General features: G+C 48.1%; 1 protein-coding gene across 8 annotated transcripts in view; it reads right to left on the bottom strand.

Moving 5' to 3' along the window:
• Positions 1-21,472, bottom strand: part of Dennd2a (DENN domain containing 2A) — an 85,800-nt gene that overhangs the window by 7,106 nt on the left and 57,222 nt on the right. For all 8 annotated transcript variants that reach the window (XM_047561000.1, XM_047561001.1, XM_047561004.1 and 5 more), the window contains 9 exons: positions 20,760-20,853; positions 20,088-20,138; positions 18,968-19,176; positions 14,995-15,104; positions 14,038-14,107; positions 12,933-13,010; positions 10,422-10,562; positions 8,484-8,632; positions 175-352 (listed from right to left, as the gene is read on the bottom strand). In XM_047561000.1, coding sequence (XP_047416956.1) covers positions 175-352; positions 8,484-8,632; positions 10,422-10,562; positions 12,933-13,010; positions 14,038-14,107; positions 14,995-15,104; positions 18,968-19,176; positions 20,088-20,138; positions 20,760-20,853 — 1,080 coding nt within the window. The remainder of the gene's footprint in view (positions 1-174; positions 353-8,483; positions 8,633-10,421; positions 10,563-12,932; positions 13,011-14,037; positions 14,108-14,994; positions 15,105-18,967; positions 19,177-20,087; positions 20,139-20,759; positions 20,854-21,472) is intronic.

Below are 21,472 nucleotides of genomic sequence, written 5' to 3'. Positions count from 1 at the left end.
CAGGGTGGCCTGACCCAGACCCTGGGCAGGACCTGCCATGGATGCAGCGGTGGCAGGGCAGCTTCCTGCCTGCTCCCCCACACTCCTGGCTCTGAAAAGCCTCCACTTGCTTGACAGCCCTCCCAGGACCGCCCCTCTGCTCTCTGTGCCCCCGCTGGGGACGGCAGGGCTCACCTCTTCCAGCGGCAGCTCCCTGAGCAGCGGCAGGGAGCTGGAGAGCAGCCCGATGAGGAAGGGGGTGGGCGAGCAGGCGATGTCGATCATGGCAGGTGGCAGCACAGGGATGTAGGTGTGCTGCCAGCTGAAGGGGTAGGTGAGCGCCACCATGGCGTGGCAGCACTTGGATAAGGTGCTGCAGAGGGAGAGATGGGAAGGAGAGCGGGTTCATGGAGGGCGGGACAGGCAGCCTCCATGACAGCTGGAGAGCCCCTGGACTCCTCCTGAGGCTCAAGGCTCGCTGCTTAGAAGCATCACATGGGGTTCAGGCATGTCCCGCCACCCAGCCCCAGCACAGGTCATCAGAGATGCTTTGAGCGGATTCCCTGCCCCAGAAACCCACAGACGTGCTTTCACGTGAAAGCCATTCCATCATCGTCTGATTTTGATTAAAACCTTCACCTCCATCCTTCTTCCTTGCCCCTCCCCGAACAAAACCCCAAACCACTGCTACTGTCTGGAGATGGTTTGTCTCCCAGGGTTCATGAGCTGGCAGCCTGGGGGAGGGTCATCAGTGATGGTGGCCCCACCCTCCTGGAGTGATGGCCTCTCCCAGGAATGGCCCCCGGGCGCTCCCACCAGAGTGAGCTGGTATAAAAAGCCAGGCCAGCTGCTTCCTTGCTCACTCGTACCCCTTATGCACTGGGCCAGTTCCCTTTCCAATTTTCCATCACACTGTGAGGTGGCCATGGAGGGCCCTTGCCAGGGAGCTGGCACCATGCTGTGTGGACCTTTCAGTCACTAGAATTGGGTTGGATAAACCTCTGGATTTTTTAAAGTACCAAGCCTCAAGTATTTTATTATATGACAACAGAAAATGGACTAAGACAACAAGTAAAGCCCATTTTCTAATGGATACTCCGTCTCTCTATAAAAATGCTTTACATTCTAACACTGTAGCCTTTTCTTGTTATATTCCGAACATTTCCCAGTTGAGCATGAATGCCTGGGTGCAATCAGGGAAAATGAAGACTAATCCTTTGGTATTTACAAGACAGCAATCACAAATTGCTCCACTTGTAAAAGTGAAACTCATATACAGTTACCCCTTGCCTACAATCCTGACCAAAGGATGATATGCTAAATAACTTAGAGGTAACCCTTTAAGTGCCGAAATCAAAACAAAACAAAACAAAACAAAACATGGAGAAATATTGGGACTCTCTCTCTCTTTTTTGGTTGCAATGCTGGGGATGAAGCCCAGGGCCTCAAACATGTCAGCCAAGTGCTCTATCACCAAGCCACATCCCCAGTCCTGGGAGTCCCTCTTAAAGATAAAGGATCCTGCCAGGTATGGTAGCATACACTTGTAATCTCAGGGACTTGGGAGGGCGAGGCAGGATTGCAAGTTTGAAGCCAAACTTAGCAACTTAGTGAGACCCTGTCTCAAACTTTCTAAAAGCGGGTAGGGATGTAGCTCAGTGGTAAAGTGCCCAGGGTTCAGTTCCCAGCACTGCCCCTCATCCAGAATCACGACGAAGTTATAATGTGGTTTAACACTGGCAAGCCCATGGATAGGAGAAATAAACTCAAGAGATCCATTTACAATATTATCACTATAGTTAAAAACAATGTATCACATTCTTCCCGCCCCCCCCCAGTACTGGGGATGGAACCCAGGGACACTCACTCAACCACTGAGTTAACTTGAGTTAACCCCTGCAGCCCCATCTATCTATCAGTTCTGGGATTGAACCCAGGGACACTCTACCCCTGAGTGACAACCCCAGCCCTTTTTATGTGGGTTTTTTTTTTTTTTTTTTTTTTGGGTGGTGCTAGGGATTTGAACCCAGGGCCTTGTGCTTGTGAGGCAAGCACTCTACCAACTGAGCTACATCCCCAGCCCTTATGTTTTGTTTTGAGACAGCCTCTTGTGAAGTTGCCCAGGTTAGCCCTGAATTTGCCATCCTCCTGTCTCAGCTCCTGAGCAGCTAGGATTACAAGTGTGCACCACAGCAGTGAGTGTGAACCAGGAGGAAGAGAGGCAGCTGGACTGAGGTTAGGAGAAGTGCTACGCATGCCGGCGTTAGATACACAGGATGGGTAAAGACAGCTACAGACAGATGACATCATTCAGTGACTGTTAGCTGAGGGCTAACTGTATTCAGTTCTGATGGGGACAAATAAAGACAACAGGTACACTGCTGGCCATGTAGATTAGGGGCTGCCACTGAGAGAGCTGCCTCTGCAGCTGGAGCCAAATGTTTCCACACCTGGTTGTCATTGCCACCTCGTTAGCTGCAGCACAGAGGGAGCCCTGGGTGCACAGAGCAGCACAGCAGGCAGGCAGCTAAGAGGAGTGTCTCATTCCTCTCTAGCCCACATCATTATTCTAAAAAAAAAAAAAACTGTCTTGTGCAACACAAGAAAGTAAAGGTCAAATCCTGCAAATAATACAGGGAGTGGTGGCAGCAGTTCCCCCAACGTAAGTGGCAGAGAAGAGGGTAGCGTATGTTTTCCTCAATCAGTGCTACAAGTTCTATCGAAGCTTTACTCCCCGACTTGAGGCTAGAGACATCCTCCATGGGGCCAGGGTTGCGGGGGTGAGCACTGCTGGGACCAGGGGTCTTAGGCTCTGGAGAGGCTGAGGACGACTACAAGCAAGCTGGGTGCAGAGTCTCCCTAAGCATTAGCTGCTTGGAGGAGGGGCTGTTTTGAAGGAAGTGTGAGGAAGCACATCCTGGCAGCTGGTTCCCATTACAGTGGGGGTGGAGGAAAGAAACACCAGCTCCCACAGCTGTGACCAATTGTATGGGGAGGGGGGAGGGAAGGCCCAGTGGGAGGGTAGCTAGGCCACAGGGCTCAGTGGTGGGCTCAGCGAGGAGGGTCAGGCCCCTGAGTGTTTTGCTGTTGGGTGATAGTTCCTGAGGACTGGAGGCTGTGTATTATTCCAGAATATCAGGATGCACTTGTGAAATGGTGAAGTTCTCCTGGAGAAGACACTTCTGTTCTGGTTGCTCTTAAGCCTCCATGCTCTACTTAGGGATCCTGGGCCCTGCAGGCTTTCAATTCATCTGTGAACCAGTGAGAATCTAGCACAGAGTTTCCTCTAAGACACTATCAAAGAGTCGGGAACTTTTCCCGAACTAGGCAAACTTCCTGGGAACTGAAGGCTGATCTAGCCAGTGCCCTCTGGCACCCCAGCTCCTGTGTGCATCACTTCCAGGAAGAGGAGTGAAAGGTAAACTGGGGTTTCATCTTGGGCCCGGTGGAGCCTTGCAGGAAGCGGCTGTTACCATCAAGGAGCTGCTGTGCTTCCATGACTGTACTCTGAAACCCTGAAGTAACAAGTCACTGAATTGAAAAAGACATGGGCTGGGCCTCAGGAAAGCTGGTTCTGTCATCTCCTGTGTTACACCAGGAAGAGCCCTTCACTTCTCCAGGCCTCAGATTCTTCTCCTGTAGAAGATAATCTCCAACGTCCTTCCAGTTTAACATCTACAAACTCTGAATCTGTAAGACAGAGAACAAGCCAGGGACTGGAAATGGGAGTTTTGTTTGAGACCACAAAAAGAACTAAGGGTGTCACTGGAAGGTAGTAGGGTTTGTTAGTCGACTCTGGACAGAACGATGGTGACATCTCACTCTAACCAGTGGATAACTGTGTCTGACTGGTTTTGAGGCACTGCAATGAAGTACCAAAGGGGAAGATATGACACAAAGCCAGAGTGGCTGGGCGGGAGCTGACTCCAAGAGAAGGACATGATGCGAGTGATGGCTCTGGATTAGAAGACTGTAGTATCTGTGGCTATTCTAGCCTCTAGATCTTGTTCCAAATGGCATCTTCTTGGTGTTCATATGCAAAAATAGGTGGTTAATACTTAATATTTAATCAGAACATACTATTATATTAAAATTGCTTTCTTCATGGAAGTTTGCTGAATTAAATGCATTTGTCTCCAAGACTGTCAACTACTCTGAGAACCAACTAGACCTGTGAAGTAGTATCTTGGCCATCAGAGCACCAAGGTGGCAGCAAATTCACCTGAGACTCTCAAACCTTCTGAGATGGCAAACAATGCTGAGGGCAGCTGATTCTATAAGATCATTTTAATTTTATGGAAACCAATTTAAAATGAACCAATACACGAACCAACGAAAGTGCACCGTGCATACACACCTACTTGTGTGGTTATCCATACGTCGAAGCCACGCCTTAAACTCCAGTATTTGCCAAGATCTGATCACCTGATCCTATTTGTCATTAACCAGTAGGTTTTTCACTTGGCTTATGGTTTATTGCACTACAAAAAGGAAATAACTCTTGAACATTAAAAGTTTTGTGCCATCTGAAACTCTTCATAAGAACTTGTTTAAGTACAGCTCTGATTTTATTATTCAGCCTGGTCTATAGGTTTAGCCAAAACTTCCTGGAACTAAAATTAGTAAACTAAAAAACAAAATGTTTATCATCAGGAAGATGAAGATAGGGGTTTGGGGAAATATTTATCTGGGTTGTTATGGCAACAGAACAAGCCATCACAACAACATTCTTTCTTTTTCATCTGTCAAACTTTGGCTTGACAGAATCTTTAAAAACACTCAATGTCCACCCTAAAGATGAAACGGAGCAAAAATGTTATTCTAAATTTGATAGGTCTTTGGCTCGACTTAAAACCCTTTTACTACTCATACAATGTTTGCCGCAGCTCCCTGCAATTTCCTCTTGTAGTGGGCAGTGACAAGGAAATACATGTTAGTGTTTGTGGGGGACAGTGCTGGGGCAGGCTAAGGCCCACTCTGGGATGTCAAGGGGCCACTCACTGAGTTTGTGAGATGTCCTGTTCTCATGCTCTGTTCTGTGGCCTCAGTAAGATTGGGGCCACAGAGGGAAAGAGAAAAATAAGGGGCTTCCTTCCCCTTTTAGCTGAACATGGCTAAGGATCAGCACCCGTGCAGTGCAGAGTACTGCGGCTGAGGGCGGCAGCTGTACCTACCATATTCTCCACAGAACTTGCCAGATCAGGAAACCTGCAGCCAGTCACTGTTGCCCTGACCCTTGTTTGTTAAGGCCTGGCTAAAGAACCCTTTAATTCCCTACAGCTACTCTTCTATATAGCGAACAGAATGAGGTGGACACAGAGTTCTCTACAAGTCCTCAGAGTCAGAGACTTCTGGAAAATTTCATGGAGGCCTGTAACAGTCTGGCCCATGGAGTCTGAGAACTTTTCAGAGCTGAGACTGTGGGGGCCACTCAGTCACAGCTACTTTACTGCAGCCCCTGCTGGAAGGACAAAAACCACCAAGGGAGGGAGCCCTCTGAGGAAGAAAGCCAGCCTTCCTAGTGACAGCTTTGACCTGACTGCTGAGCACATGCGCGCCTAATGGCCTAATGGCTTTACAAAGCTTTTCCTTCTACGTTCCGGTGGTCAGACAGAGCCCCAGAACCTGCAGGTCACCCGCCCACAGACCAGCCTGGCCAGCTTCCAGTTTTTTTCTGGAGTCAGACACCTCTTCCACTACTGGCTTCCTTGTGCAAAGTGATGGAACCTCTGGGCGTTTTAGGGTTCTGACTAGATCAGCCATCTGACAGGGCTGTGGGGAACACAGGAAAATGCAGGCCAGACTCTGAGAATGGGCGGGGCCCAGAGGCAGCATTCCAGTTTGTCACAGCTGTAGCCGCTGTCCCTCTCGGTTTTCTTTTCTTCCTGTCTTGGAACTCTTTGGGCCTTTTAAAATGTATTTTCCCACCCCTTCAGATCTGCATGGGGCCAGTGTAGGATGGAAAGGTAGTTTACTGGATGAGAAAGAGAACACATGGAACTATTTGTAATAGGGAAAGAACAGCTGCCTGCAGGGAAAACAAGACACTGGAGCCCCAGAAAGAGCCACTAGGGGCCTGGGCTCAGTAAACCCCTGTGTCACAAATGAAGGGACCCAGGGCCCAAGGTTTAAGGTGTTCGGGGTCCTCCCTCTGAGTGTGGTAAGAGAGAGGCGTGCATGCCTTGGAGCTGTAAAGGTACAAAAATGCTATTAAGGGGGCCGGGGGTGCAGCTCAGTGGTAGAGTGCTTGCCTGCGATGCATGAGGCACTGGGTTCGATTCTCAGCAGCACATAAAATAAATAAAGTTCTTAAAAAATTTAAAGATGCAATTAAAGCATTTTACACACACATGCACACATTGCACCATGGCCTGGCTCTGCCCCTGAGGAAGCACTGAAATTACCCACATTTCTGTTGCCGCCTCCTCCTGCACAAAAATCCATTCCACAGCACCCAGGATTTGGCAGTTGCTGCAAAAGGAGCCTCTGATGCGCAGCAGACTGTGGTCAGAACAGCTGGCAGCAGTCGCAGCTGACAACTTACTTGCCCCTCGTTGGGGCACGTGCTGCTGGAAAAGACTAACTCTCCAAGGGCACCGTGCCAGGCAACGAGGCACACTCCACAGTCCCTCCTATCAAGCCTGGTGGCGCTCCTCCATAAGCTGCCCCAGATAGGGCAGGCAGTGGGCTGGGCAGAGACTCAGGAGGGGTCTTCTTTCCAGCCCGGCTGCTGGCTCCATTTCTTTTTCCTTCCTCACAGCAGCTCTGTGCGAAGAGCTGGCCCAGCCTCCAGCCTGTGCACCCAGAAATCTGTCCAAGGGCAAGGCAAAGGTCGCTCCTTCCCTACACGCCTTCTGGGATCACCTCCCACCGTCTTTGACGCGCCCCCCCTTTCTGTTCCGGCCTTTCCTTTCACTGCACTTGGTCCTGCTCCCGGGAGGGTGGCGCACCCCTGGCTGCCCACACTAGCAATGCTCATCAGCTCAGACGTGTTCTCGGGCAGGGCCCTCCCCAAGTCTAACATCTTCATCCCAAAACTCGCTCTCCGAGGGCTGTGTCCCCGGTTCTATTCCCAGAGGGCACCAGGTGGACTCAGCAGGCCTTGCTCTTCTTGCTTTGGTCTTTCTGAAATCTATCACTTTCCCCTCCCCCAAATCTGAGTTTGGGGAGAGGGGGACTGAGTGGGCCTTCCAGAGGATCAAGACAATTACTACAGTGCTGATGAAATCCGATCCTGGTCACTGAAGGGTTAGTCCCAACCTTGAGAACTCGTGACTTCCCGGTGCCCAGGGAGCTTGGAGGGCTGCAGAGCTCCCAGCACCAGCTGCAGGCTACTGACAGGGACTGCTTCCTGAGCTGACACAAGTGCACAGGGAGCACAATAACTGTGACATTTAAAAGTGAACAGTGAACTCAGACACACGGTCGGGGCCGTCAGGGAACAGCCAAATGGCTGCTGTCCAAAGAGGAGCTACATGAAGGTGATCAGATGCTGCAGTGGAGGGGCGGGCTGGATGCCATTTCCTCCATGCCCCCTGATGAATTCCACGCTGATACACTGTGTCCTTTCCAGTCTTTGCTTTCTTTCTTCTTCCTCTTGTTTTCTGCAGTTCAGAGTCATATTTCCTCTTCAAGCCACTGTTTTTGGTTTTCCTTTTTCCGCCATGTCTTCTTTCTAGACGCACCTCTCAGGTGGCCTCCTCTGCTTGGCCGACTGGAGGCCCCCACATCCTGGTCCTTTCTGAAACTGCAGCTGCCACCTGCCCTCAGTCCAAAGTGAGAAGGTGAGAAGGTGAAGAGCTGCTGTTTTGAAATGATGAAAATGCAAGACCTCCTTTTGTTGGAAGTTCAGAATTCATCGAAACCGCTATCTGGGTTTCCTCTGGATCTTCTTTCACACAATTCTTATAAATCACGATTGTGACCTTAGTGGGTGGGTGGCATCCTGACGGCAGTGAGCGTGTGTACATTGAGGAGAGGGAGGCCTTTTGGGCGGGTCTGCACTCTTTCCTCTGCCCCGCAGTCCTTCCCTGCGCTGGCCTCTGACCACCTCCTCTGCTCTAGCCATAGTGCGCTTCCTTGCAGTTCCTGAACAGGATGTGTGGGGCCTCCAGCCTCACTGTCTTTGTCTAGATAGCTCCCCAGGGAACAAGGGCCCTCTGTCCATCTTCACGACCAACTGCCTCTAAGAGCCTTCCCAACATGGTGCCGTGTGGTCCAGTTACTTTCCTGTTCCCCCACTGGACTGAGAACTTTAGACAGGTCTGTGCCTTTTAGCACTGTTTTCCTCACACATAACAGGGTGCCCAGTGCACAGCAGAACACGTGGCAAGCAGGCAGGGAGCCTGCTTGGCTTGTGTCGCCCGTGTCTTCCAGGCCTCCATCTCGCTGCCACTGCCTCCCACTCTGACCCACACGAGCTCTCCCCCGAACCTCGCTTGCTCTACACGCCTATGAGTCCAAGACCATTCACACGTTCTAGCAGAAGGAGCCAAAGTGGGTACCTGAGCTTGTCTGCAATGAAGATGACCCGCCTTTCCAGAAGCAGGGAGGCAAAAACACAGACCAGGTGGCGAACACTGAGGCAGGAGAAGAGAGACTCAAAATCCACGTGTTCCAGCCGGGAGTCCAGCGGGCGGCACAGCTCAATCACCTGCCAGGGAACAGGAGCAGCTGTGAAGGTGGGCAGCCTACTCAGCCAGGCCTCGCCCAGGCATCCACAGTCCCTGCGGCTCTGAGGTCCTCTGCAGGGGTGACCCACCGGTAGGGGAAAAGGAAAGGACAAAAAGGAAAACAAAAGGGACTGGCAGAGGGGAAGGAGGTAGTTGGGAGGGAAGCATGTGCCTCACATTCAACTGAGAACAATTTGGATGGAAGCTAGGAAAGTAGATGGAAGAATCAGTGGCCCTTGACCCAAAATGTCAGGAGGCTCCCCCTTGTTAGAGCATACCTGGACTCCCCATGGAGAGTTCTCACTGTTGAAAACTGTCCTAGACTTTAGTGTCCCCACAGAAAATGCTTCTGTCTCATGGGCATTATTACCTTGATGGAACAGAATCACAGGCCTGAGTGACACTACCAAGACTCAAGTACTCCTTTAGGAGGTATTTTTTTGGGGTACCAGGGTTTGAACTCAGGGGCATTTAACCACTGAGCCTCATCCCAGCCTTACTTTGTATTTTATTTAGAGACAGGGTCTCACTGAGTTGCTTAGCACCTTACTGTTGCTGAGGCTGCCTTTGAACTTGAGATCCTCCTGCCTCAGCCTCCTGAGCTGCTGGGATTATAGGTGTGCACCACTGCACCCAGCTAGAAGGCATTTCTTTCTTTTTTGAGAAGGGCAGCCTCCAATTTGTTATCCTCCACCCTCAGCTTCCCAAGCAGCTGAATTACAGGTGTGTTTCTGAATTCTTCCTAGCTCCATTCCAAACACGTTCTGATGTGTTTTTACCTTTTACACTCAGGTGTACATCTTCCCATTCCACAGTTGCTGTTTCTGAATCCGTCTCAAGTTGCTACTCATGTTTTTCTCTTTTTTGCAGTATTGGGGTTTGAACCCAGGGCCTGTGCATGCTAAGCAAGCATTCTGCCACTGAGTGACATTTCCAGCCCCATGTTTTTCCCTTTCAAAGAGCTGACTCTTTCATGGTGAGGTGAGCAGAGGCTAGATTTCACTCTCAGCACTGCCCCTGCCCAGTGCTCTATCACACTGGGGCTCCCTCACCGCTGACCTGCTCTACCCCATGGCTGAACCACCTGCAACTGGCATGGGATGGTTTCAGGTCCCAGCGACAGCTCTCTGTGCTGGGAAACTGGGTCGTTTCAGAATGTCAGAATTGTCCCTATCCCTCCTGTCTCCAAGAGGTGACCTGCTTTTGCCAGGGCCTTTGGAAGTAGAGTTGAGGTTGAATGGGATTGGTTTTCTGATGTCCATGGGGCCACATGAAGAAGATGGGAAGGATAAAAACAAGTTCCTTCATCAAATCCCAGCCTGGCCAAGGAAGAGACGGGTTTCAAAGTCTGAGATGAATTAAAAAATAGTCCCTGAGCTTGTATTCCATGAAAAGAATCTGTTTTACACAAAAAAGTTATAGAGGAGATACAGATGAAAAATGTAAATAGGTTCAAATAAGATTTATGAATGACATGGGCTTTTAAGAGAAGCTAAAGTGGTTCAGTGACTGTTCCTCACCAGGAAGGCCAACATCATGCAAAGAAACGCACGTGCCCCACACAGCATTGTTTTGGGGGTTGCTCCCTGGGGTGGAAGGCTGGGCTGGATGATTGGACCGAGGGTGGAACTTCTGAGGAATGATCTGGGCCCATCCAAGGAACGAGGCAGACAACTGAATTTGGCTGCTTGCTGAAAGTCAGCCCTTCTGACCACTGGACTTGGCTGATTGGGCTACCTTCCCAGAGAGGAAAGGAACCTGATAACTTACCTCAGTCCCTGAACCTGGCAAGAAGTTCTTTACAATGATGGTTTTGCCCAGGGCTGGGAAAGGGGCCTCCATGACACTCCTCATGAGGGGCTGGACCAGGGCAGGAGAGATGCCTCGTCGTTTCTCCACCTCATCTAAGATCTGCAAGGATCAGGAAAGCAGCTCAGTGATTCTGAAGTCAGGGTGTGGAGGTCAGCTCTACCCTAAGTGGAGTGGGCCTGCCACACGACTCAGGGTTAGGGGACGCCCTGCATCCTCCTCAGGCTCAGTGTATCGTGGGTCCCAGTTCTTCTCCCTCTTCGTTTACTCCTTTTGCAGTATGACTTTGTAGTTCATAATACTAGAGGGTAAAGTAAGGTTCCTTGCCCCTTTGACTTTGACAGGTGACTTACTAGGCTACTGTGTGCATTCTTTTTTTTCTTTTCCTTTCTTTGGGGTGAGGGGTACCAAGGATTGAACTCAGGGGCACTCAACCACTGAGCCAAATCCCCAGTCCTATTTTGTATTTTATTTAGAGACAGGGTCTCACTGAGTTGCTAAGCATCTCGCTTTTTTGCTGAGGCTGGCTTGAACCTGCGATCCTCCTGTCTCAGCCTCCTAAGCAGCTTGGATTACAGGCATGTGCCATGATGCCCAGTGTGCTGTGTGCAGTTTTTTTTTTGGTACCAGGAATTGAACCCAAGGGCACTTAATCACTTAAGCCACAACCCCAGCCCTTTTTATATATTTTATTAGAGACAGTTTTCGCTGAGTTGCTCAGGGCCTTGCTAAATTGCTGATGCTGGGTTTGAACTCTCCATCCTCCTGCCTCAGCCTCCCAAATCACTGGGATTACAGGCATGCACCACCACACCTGGCTGTGTGCATTCTTAATGGGAGTAATACTGCCCCCCAGTGGTGCCCTTCATGGGGTAAAAACTGGTTTTGGGGAGGGTGGTAAAAAAACTCAGATGACATAAAGGTTTGTAGTCCCCTATGGGAATATATGGTTTATTTGTGGAATTGAAACTTTGCTGGAAGTAGTCATTAGGGAAATGTAAATCAAAACCACAGTTAGTTATCACATCACATTCATTAGAATGGCTCTAATCAAAAGATAAAAAGTATTGAGAAGGAAATTGAGAAATTTCACATGTAGCTGGTAGGAATGTAAAATAGTCAAGCCAGTTTTGAAAACAGTCTGACAGTTTCTCAAAATGTTAAACAGAAGCACCATATGGGGTTGGGGATTTAGCTCAGTTGGTAGAGTGCTTGCCTTGCAAACACGAGGCACTGGGTTCAATCCTCAGTACCACAAAAAAAAAAAAAAAAAAAAAAAAGAAGCACCATATGATCCAGTACATAGCCACTTCAAGGTATCTACCCAAGAGAGATGAAAATCATGTTCACATAAATGTGTGTATGTGAATACTGATCACAGCATGATTGTTAGCAGTCAAAGCTGGGCTCTCTCAGGCAAGCTCTTTTACCTCCAGCTCACACAGGCCTTCTTACCACAAAGGCTACAACCTGCAGCCCAATTCCACATTCACACCCCCACCCCCGCTTGTGAATGACTGGCCTCGGCAGCAATATGCAAGTGTGCAAGAGCTATAAACGACCAACCTGAGTGGGAAGCAACTGCCACCCCAGGTGGAGCAGAGAGAGAGAGACCATGTCTCAGGTTGCACTGATGGCATGCATTCTTAGCTTTTCAGGGAAGTTCAAGTTCTACCATGGCAAGAGGTCCCACCATAACTCAGACTTCTGCTGAGTTCAGAAGGGTGGGTGGGAAGTAAACTTTTGTTCAGAAATGCTCCTAGGAAGTGCTGCTTTATATCCACCCACAGCAGATTTAGGGACTGCAAAAGAAGCTCGGACTGAAATCTATAGACAAGCAGGATTTAAAATAAATTTATGGATTAGACACTCATGTCTGGTTAATAAAGGAAACAAAGGTTGGATCATATCTAGTAAAATAATTTTTATAGTGATGGGGATTGAATGCAGGGTCTAGAGCATGCGTGGTGAGCTTTCTACCTCTGAGCTATATCCCCAGTCCCTATACCTAACTTTTGATAGCAGTGTCACATAGGATGGCTGTTCTACATCAATACAGAATATTGGGGTGCATGAGCTGATTCAATATGGTATTTCCCCTGTCTTGATACAGTGGTTCATTTTCCAGAAAAGAAGAACAAATTATTAAGATTTTGAAAAATACAGAGCACTTTAAAAATAATAAATCTCACACGCACACACACACACACACAAACACTCAGATACAGAGAGTTACACACATACATCCATCTCAGTGACTCACTTTTACCTTACCCTCTCCCCTTTTCCACTCTCTGGGCCCATCCTCCAGAGCCAGTGATGAGAGGACAGGCGATGAGGTGAGGACAGGACTAAAGAAACGGGAAGGCAAACAGGTAGAGAAGACAGTGAAGGGCAGCAGGGGAAGCCTGCCCCGGTCCTCTGGGCCCTGCCTCTCCTTCCCACTGCTTTCTCTGAGGGTCAAGCTCTCACCTTTGAAAAGAGACTGAAGCATCCCAGGCGGCTCACAATGCAGTACACTTCGGGAAGACGCTTCCCTTTGCCTCCAGGCTTTGTGTAGAGAAACAGGAGGACAAGATGAGCATTAGCAAGCTCCAGGAGGAAAGTCCTAGGAGCAGTTGAGCCTGTCTTGTGCCAGAAGATCATGAGCCGTTATCAGCACCCCACATCAGCAAGGAAGCACTCATAGCTACACGTTATATATTTTTTCATTCTCCTGAAGGGCCCAAATCAAGGGTGTTGTGCACATAGTAGGTACTCAATATGGCCTACAGAACTGTAAAGAAGCTTATTAGCTTGTTTACCCACATCACTGTAGTTCCTAACTAAGGAGTTATTTTTAGACTATCTGTTATGATAATGATAATTTCAAATGAAATATCGTTTCTGAAGATGTTTTGGGAAACAGATTGTTAAGCTAATTTTCAAATCAAAGAAAATTTCAATCTCAATACTTTAAAAGTAATTTGAACAACACAAATTATTATCCCACTTAACTTTTTCAATTGTTAGCCATGCTTTTTACCCATTAATTAATTCAACAAATACGTATTAAACACCTGTATGTGCCATGCGTGACTCGACTCAATGTTTTTTAGCCATTTCTAAGACTCAAATACATTCTCAGTGGAAAAAGATTCATCACTTCTAATGATTTTCAAAACAATGGGCCTCAAAAAGACAAGTTATAAAATGTTTTGGTGTGATCATTTCCTTGGAGTAAGTTTCTGACTTAAAAAAGAAGTTTTTAACTTGTAAAGAGTGATTCCACGGGGCCACTCTTGAAGTTTTTGAATTTTCTCTCCTAAGCAACCATTCTGAATGTTCTCACTGAGCACTCAGCGTCTGTTAACACACTAGTTAAAATAACATTGGGCTAAAGGAGAAGAGGAGGGTCTTTGATTTGGTGGAAAAATAAAGTATTTTCCTTTTGATGGAAACAGACATTACTTCCACCTACCAACAAAACTCAGATGAGTCCCCAAATGTTTGTAACTGCCCTGGGGAACATACCACACTCCTGTTCCTTCTCCTGCAGCATATGCATATCTCAGACCTGGCTATCCAAACTACTAACCAGCAGTCTCCGGCAGTACCCGAACCTTCTGCTCCCGTCTTCTCCAGTTAAGACGAATGAGAAGGTCTCACTGTGGAGGGGAAGCACAAAAGCATCACAAAGCAGAGGGCACCAGGGGATATGCTGGAGGGCTGTCAAGAGGAGCTGCTTTCTAACCTGCTGTCTTTCTCTGCTGAGATTACGGTCACAGCCTTGGAGTAAATGCCAGGCAGGCAAAGATATACAGTGCATGTGTCCTGAGGGGAAATGAGTGTTTTTCATGCTGAATTCTTATGTCATTCTATCATCTGAGCCATCCCACTGCACAAAATGCAACCACTGTTTACTGTTATGGCTGAGGAGAGGAAGGAGGGATGGGCGCTGTCCTCTGTGAGCTTCAGGGTGAGGTGACTTCAGTGATATAGGGATGTGACACAGTGAAGGAGCACTAGCCCTGGTGTGGCTCTCTCAGGGCACCATTTGTATAAAGTACCCTGAAGCTTGTACTATTCTTAAAGACGCTGGGCCACCTTCAAGGATACTTAGGATAGGTGGCCTATTGAGCTTGGTCAACTGCTGAAACAGCACATAAGGGAAATTCTAGCACTTAACAATGTGGGCTCAAGTAGAAACATAAACTGATCTCAATCCAACCAACAGGTAGAAGAAATGTCTCAGGAGCACTGGAAAGGGTGGTGACAGGCAACGCATGTTTCCCTCTGCCCAGACTAAGAATTACCTTCGCGAGCCATAGGAAACACATATGCTCCCAGATTGTGAGGCCCTATAAATCTGCACACAGAGCAAGGTGAATCTCACCTTAGGGAAGTGTTAAAAACAGCAAAGGGTAAATCTTAAGCCAGAGTCCATCAGATTTGCTCAATGGTACGAATGACTTAGGGGGTCTGCCATCCATGACCCCATCTCTAATTCCTGCCTTAGTCTCTGGGGGTGAGAAGAAGAGAGGCCAGCACATACCTGGTAAACTGCTGGACAGGAGTCCAATCCTTGGCATCAGGGAAACAGAACTGGGGAATAGCCTTCAGCTGGTCTTCAGCCTCTCTCATGAACTTGAAAGACCTTTCCAACTGCAGGGAGAAAGGTGCAAGAAGGTTCAAGGGGAAACCCTGGCACTGGATGGAGACAAGGCTCACGCCTCCCTTTGTGCATCTGTGAAGGGTTTGTGGCTCAGTCTGCGGGGCCTTTCCCCAGGGGCAGTTCCAACCAAAGTCATTATGAAATGTGTTCCAGGATGTAAGGAAAAGCTGCCAAGGGAAATCCCTCCAAAGGGCAGGCTCCTGGATCAGGAGGCAGGGCTTCAACCCGGTTTCCAGTCTCTGGGCCCCCCACAGCATGGCATAACATTTGTAGTCAATACAGACCGTAAAATTATATCGCACTGTAAAATTTAACTAGTTTCAGAGCGTGTGGAACTAGAAGGGGAGTCAGACATTGCCCAGCCCACCATTCTCACTGCAGAGGTCAGAAAACACACCCTGAGATGGCAAATGATCTGCTCAGATCACACTAGTGTTAGAGTAAGAAAAGTGATTGTAATCTCTGGCCTGCCTTTCTTCCTATTAAAAAAACAAAAAACAAAAAACTCTCTCTCTCTCTGATATCCCAGCACTCAGGACAGTATTTGACACTCCAGACTGGGTGAATATTACCTTGTTAAAGAACAGGATGAATTAAAGTCTCACCTGTAGACAAAGTCATGAGTTTGCTTCTTTTTGTGTATGAACAGAAACTGATTTCCTCCCCCTGTGGTGCCAGTGATTGGACCCAGGGTACAGACTAGGCAAGTAAATTACCACTGAACTATACCCCCAGCCTGAGGAATCTGTTTTTATTTATATATTTTTTATCTTTTTAATTTTTATAGTACTGGGGATTCAACTTAGGATGCTCTACCAGTGAGCTACATCCCCAGCCCTTTATAAAGTTTTATTTTGAGACAAGATGTTGCTAAGTTACCCAGACTGATCTCAAACTTGGAATCCTCCTGCCTTATTTTTTAGAGTGGCTACAACTACATACAGACATGTGCCACTCTATACAGCTATGAATCTGTTTTTAAAAAGCATACTAGATAGAAATTTAGCAGATAAATAAGGAATCATTTATAATCCTCTAACTTTAGTCTTTTTTGGGGGGTTACTGGGGATTGAACTCAGGGGCACTTGACCACATCTCCAGCCCTATTTTGTATTTTATTTAGAGACAGGTCTCACTAAGTTGCTTAGCACCTCACTGTTGCTGAGGCTGGCTTTGAACTTGCAATCCTCTTGCCTCAGCCTCCTGAGCTACTGGGATTACAGGCATATGCCACCATGCCTGGCTCTTATCTGATTATTATTCAAGCTTGCATATCAATTTATCAATTGGTACTTTCTTTTTTGGTGCTGGGAATCAAACCCAGGGCTTTGAGTATGCTAAGCCTGCACTCTACCACTGAGTTATGCCCTCAACCCTCAATCTGTAATTTTAAATGCTGAGAAATGAAAAAATTTTTTTTTGTTTTTAATAGGTTTACACTTGTTAAACTTCCTTTATAAATGATGAAGGAAAACATATTGTGTTAAAGTTACCTTCATTCATTTCCAATACCACATATCTAAATTTCTGAGGTTACAAATTTATAACATCTAACAAATTCCTCTTGTAATAATTTTCATCAGTTTTTTTATTTTGTTCCAATTGCTTGCCACTGGCCTCCACTTTAAAACTGTCTTGCAGCTAAGTGCAGTGGTACATGCCTATAATCCCAGTGACTCAGAAGGCTGAGGCAGGAGGATTTCAAGTTTAAGGCCAACCTGGGAAATTTAGTAAGACCCCGTCTCAAAATAAAAATAAAAAGGCTGAGGTGGAGCTCGTGGTAGAGTGCCCCTGGGTTCAATCCCTAAAAACAATTAAATAATCATACAATATATGATCCCAAAAGAAAATTATACCATGGAGAAAAGACTAGAAAACAGAACACAAGCTAACAATGATGAGCTTGGCATAGTGAGATTATAGATTTTTTTTTTCTTTGCATATTTCTCATTTAGTCCCCTTTTTGATAGTGGTTTTAACTTCTCATTTAAAAAAGGTTTAAAAGTAAAAAATGTTTTCATGGGAGTCTGCAGACTCTAGGCTAGAAAGGCAAGCATTCAGCAGTTCTGATGATGTGCTAATTAATTCATGGCTTAATGTTTTGTTCCTGGAACACTGATGTGTTAGGTTCCAAGGATGACAAGGTGCTCAGTGTGTGGTTCCTGACCGAGGTGTGAGTTCACCTGAGAAATGCCCCAAATCTGAACACGTGCACAGCAGGGGGGTTTTCAGGGACTCAGTCCTTAGAGGTGTGGCAGCTGCAGGAACAGGAACAGGTGCCGGTTTGGAGGGTTTGGAGGGCCAGTGCTGCCGGTGGTTTGCTTCCATTGTCATCACTATGCTCAACTCCAAGAAGGGGTCCTTTTGTCCTTACAGGGCCCTGTGCATGTGAGGCAAGCACTCTACCAACCGAGCTATCTCCCCAGCCCCAAAGAGGAGTCTTGACTGATTGCTGTCCCATAGTAGGCCCGATGAAAGAAAGGCTGGCCTTGAAGGACAGGCAGAAGGCTAGGACCCGGCTCGGCAGGAGCTGGGATTAGGCTGGGGTGGTGAAGCTCACCAGGATACAAGCTCCCTCCCTGGGTGCACGTGAAGCTCATCACATTCTACCTGTCTGCCTTTTTTCTTTCTGCTTTTGGTATGCTTATCTTACGCCCTCCTGTCAGAATGTAAACTCCTTGAGGACAGGGAACCCATTTCATTCATCTTTGATCCTAAAAGAAAATTATACCATGGAGAAAAGACTAGAAAACAGAACACAAGCTAACAATGATGAGCTTGGACTAATCCCTTAGGACTGAGTAGAAAATAGCTTTTTTGTTTGTTTTCCTTGTGCTCCTCCCTGAACCCAGGGCCCTGAGAATGCTAGGCAAGTATCCACAACTAAGCTACATCCCCAGCCCTAGAAAACAGCTTCAGTGTCAGATGATCTTTGTAAATTCTGTTTGAACTGCATTAGAATATGGTAGATCACTTTAATACTGATGTTGAAGTCAAGAATAATTTACTTTTTTAACAAAAGTTACAAAAACTTTATTGGCCATGTCATTGTAGGCTTTTTAAAGTTCCATTATCATTTTAGGTGCCATGATTTAATAGATGGCATATTCAAACCCTTATCACCATGAATCATGAGAAAATGGGATTCTCCTGTATATGCACTTAGGTGCAACTGCACATTTTCAGCACAGACACAAATGTCACACTACTTGGGGAGAGCTGCGTGGTTTGAGGGGAGAAGGCAGGATAGGTAGGAAAGAGATGTACCGGGCTGGATAAGGAGACCGGGGCAGACTGTGACACATGCCTATAATCCCAGCAACCTGGGAGGCTGAGGCAGGAGGATCAAAGCCAGCCTCAGCAACTTGGGCAAGGCTCTAAGCAACTTAGTGAGACCCTGTCTCAAAATAAAAAATAAAAGGGCTGGGCTGTGTCCCAGTGGTCAAGTGCTCCTGGGTTCAATCTCTGATACCTAAAGAGAGAAAGAGAGAGAGAGCAAGAGAGCGAGAGAGAGCGAGAGAGAGCGAGAGAGAGCGAGAGAGAGAGAGAGAGAGAGAGAGAGCGCAAGAGAGAGAATGGAATGGTGGGATGGTCAGCACAGTGGCCTCAGGAGGTGGGAAAGTATTTTTGCTGCATTTGAGTCCCTGAATCTGTCCTCCCTGGAACCTTGGTCATTCTCCAGGAGCAGTTTTGTGTTTTATTTTTTTTGACTTGACAGACCTAAGTAGGGCCCATTTTCAAGGTTCTAGACCCAAGTGTTTCTCAGACTTTCCCACCTCCCTGAATCCATGAGTCCCATCATGGTGAAGGCTAGAAGGCTGCAGCCGCTGGCAGCCCACAGGGCCTCCTGTACCTTCAGAGGGAACTGCTGGGTCAGTTCCGGCACGTAGGCAGCCCCCGCCTGCTTCTTGTGCAGAGACACCACCACAAAGTACTCGAAGAGCTGCCTCTCCTGGTACTCGATGAGCTCCCGGTCGAGCAACGGGTACCGAGGGGCCTGCTTCAGGCGGGACTTCACGTTGACCAGGCGCTGGCTGTGAGCTGGGGAGAGAAGCCACGGGCCTGCAGCGACCCACTTGCTAATGGGGACCCACAGAGCAGCAACGGTTATGTCATCCCCAGCTCTAGTCCTTCTAATCCCCAGAGTGTTTCTACAACTAAAAAATTAGTGGAAAACTCTGTTTTTGGACCCTTGCCAATCTCTGGGAGGAGCAGCATTCATTTGACAGACAGCACCAATCAGGACGGGGCATCTGAGACTGCCAGGGATTTGCCGTCTGGCCTCAAGGCAGAGGCTGATGAAGAGCTCACCTCCATCGGTCTTTGGGGTAGGGACACTGTCTCCTCCCCTCACCCACTCCCCTCATCTTTCAGTGTGATGTGATAAAAACCATGTCATCACACTCTTGGAACTGTGAGCTTTGTAAACATCCTGTGTGGCTCTGCTGGCAGAGACCTGACTGACTTGGGGCCTCATATCTACCTCCTCTCTTGCCAATCGAAACACACTTGCTCCATTCCAAAGGTGGCCCAGGGAGCAGCTGGTGGTAGAGGTGAATGAGGCAGGGTCACTGAGTGGACAGGTCCAGGTCACCTTACTCAGCATCCCTGGACTTGCTTTCTTTTGGCTTCTCCCTGGGGTTTGAGAAATCTTGGAACACTCAGCAAAGCCTGGGCTTGGATCACCAAATGTCAGACCCGCAGGGACAAATTATTTCAACAACTTTACTTGACATGTAAGGAACAAGATGCCCCGAGTTGCAGGTTGGGTAATAGCACCATCCCCTGTGGTCCTGTGCATGCCTGGCTTGCCCTGCATATCCTGTGGGGTGGGTCCCAGTGTCTTCTCAGACACTCACACCTTGCCCAGCAACCTGGGCAGGACACGACTGTCCCTCAACTAGGGAGGACAGGCCATCTCTGTGGCTTCCAAGTCACCTGCGTGTGCCCCGCATGGCAGCTGCTCTTCTCACCTTTCAGCTTCTCCTCGGTGTCACTGTCAGACTCACTGTTCTCATCTGTCACTAGACCAAAAGAGCAAGGAAGGAAGTTGCAAATGTGAATTCTTTTTTTTTTTTTTTTTTTTTTTTTGTGGTGCTGGGGATTGAACCCAGGGCCTTGTGCATGCTAGGCAAGCACTCTACCAACTGAGCTATCCAGTCCCGCAAATGTGAATTCTTTTAATGCAGGAAACAGACCCCAAATTTCTAGTTTAGAGGGGATGTTTTGTTATCAGTTTTAAATGTAACACAAACTGTCCAATTCAATATATTCCCAAGTCAATATTAATTTGGAAAGTAATCTCCAAACACATATTCTAGTTAAGCTGGCTCTCATATCAAATATTACAGCAAGCCACACTGGCCCTTCCTGCATGCTGAGCCCAGAAGATGGCTACTACCGACAGGCCAGGCATCAGGTCTCAGGCCTCTGCTGACTTGAAGGTGGAGGAGGCAGAGGAAGCCAGAGCATGTGCCACGCAGGCTGAACTCCTTGCTCTCTGCCATCCATCCCAGGGACAATGGCAGAAATTTACAAAGCACCAGCTTGTTCCCCTCCCTGGTGAGCAAACCAGAAATAAGAGGATACAATTTCCAGAATGTCTCCAGGTGCTCTGGGGGAGAGAGGTGTGTTGGGGGTCCTACCTTTTCCTGAGTTGCTCTCTGTGGACTGGGACAGCCTCTTCACCCGTTTCTTTCCTCTCCGGGCCTCATAAATGGCGTTGATTCTCAACACCAGCTGCCAGACACAAGAAGAAAAGCCAGTGTTAGCAGCCCGCTCCCAGGTGCAGCTGGGCTTCCTCTGCTGCCCATTCTCTCCTAGGATGATGGAGGGCCAGGGACAGGGGAGGGGACACTTCCCACTGCCCGACAGCTCTTCTAGTCATTCTTTTCTGCCACATGGGAATGTGACCGCCAAAGAAACCAGAGGAGGCTACCCTCACTGCCACACGGGCAGCTGTGGTCTCAATGCCAACTCAACCAGCTGAGACACTCTCAGTGGCCTCATGCTGAGATGTCCCTATAGCTGGGGAAGAAGCCTTTGTTCCCTGAACAAAACAAGAAAGGAAAAGACAAAGAAAAAAAAACAGTTTCCCAAGGAAGGTGCCTATAGTGGGAACTATTCCAAAGAAGGTCTGCACAGCCCTGAGTGGGATAGGAACAGGGATCAGAGTGGCTCCTGGGTCCCAGCCTGGACCTGCACGGAGCCATGCCCTGTCTGGAGCATACTGTCCTGTTGGCAGGACAACGCTCCTCCTGACCTCACAGATCCTTCACATACTCCTAGGGCAGCACATGTGTGTCATCCCAGAGACTCAGGAGGCTGAGGCAGGAGGACTGCAAGTTCCAGACCAGCC

This window comes from Sciurus carolinensis, chromosome 8 (assembly GCF_902686445.1).
Source record: "Sciurus carolinensis chromosome 8, mSciCar1.2, whole genome shotgun sequence".
NCBI lineage: Eukaryota > Metazoa > Chordata > Mammalia > Rodentia > Sciuridae > Sciurus > Sciurus carolinensis.
Note: the sequence above shows the minus strand (reverse complement) of the source record. Positions and strands in the feature narration are given on the sequence as shown.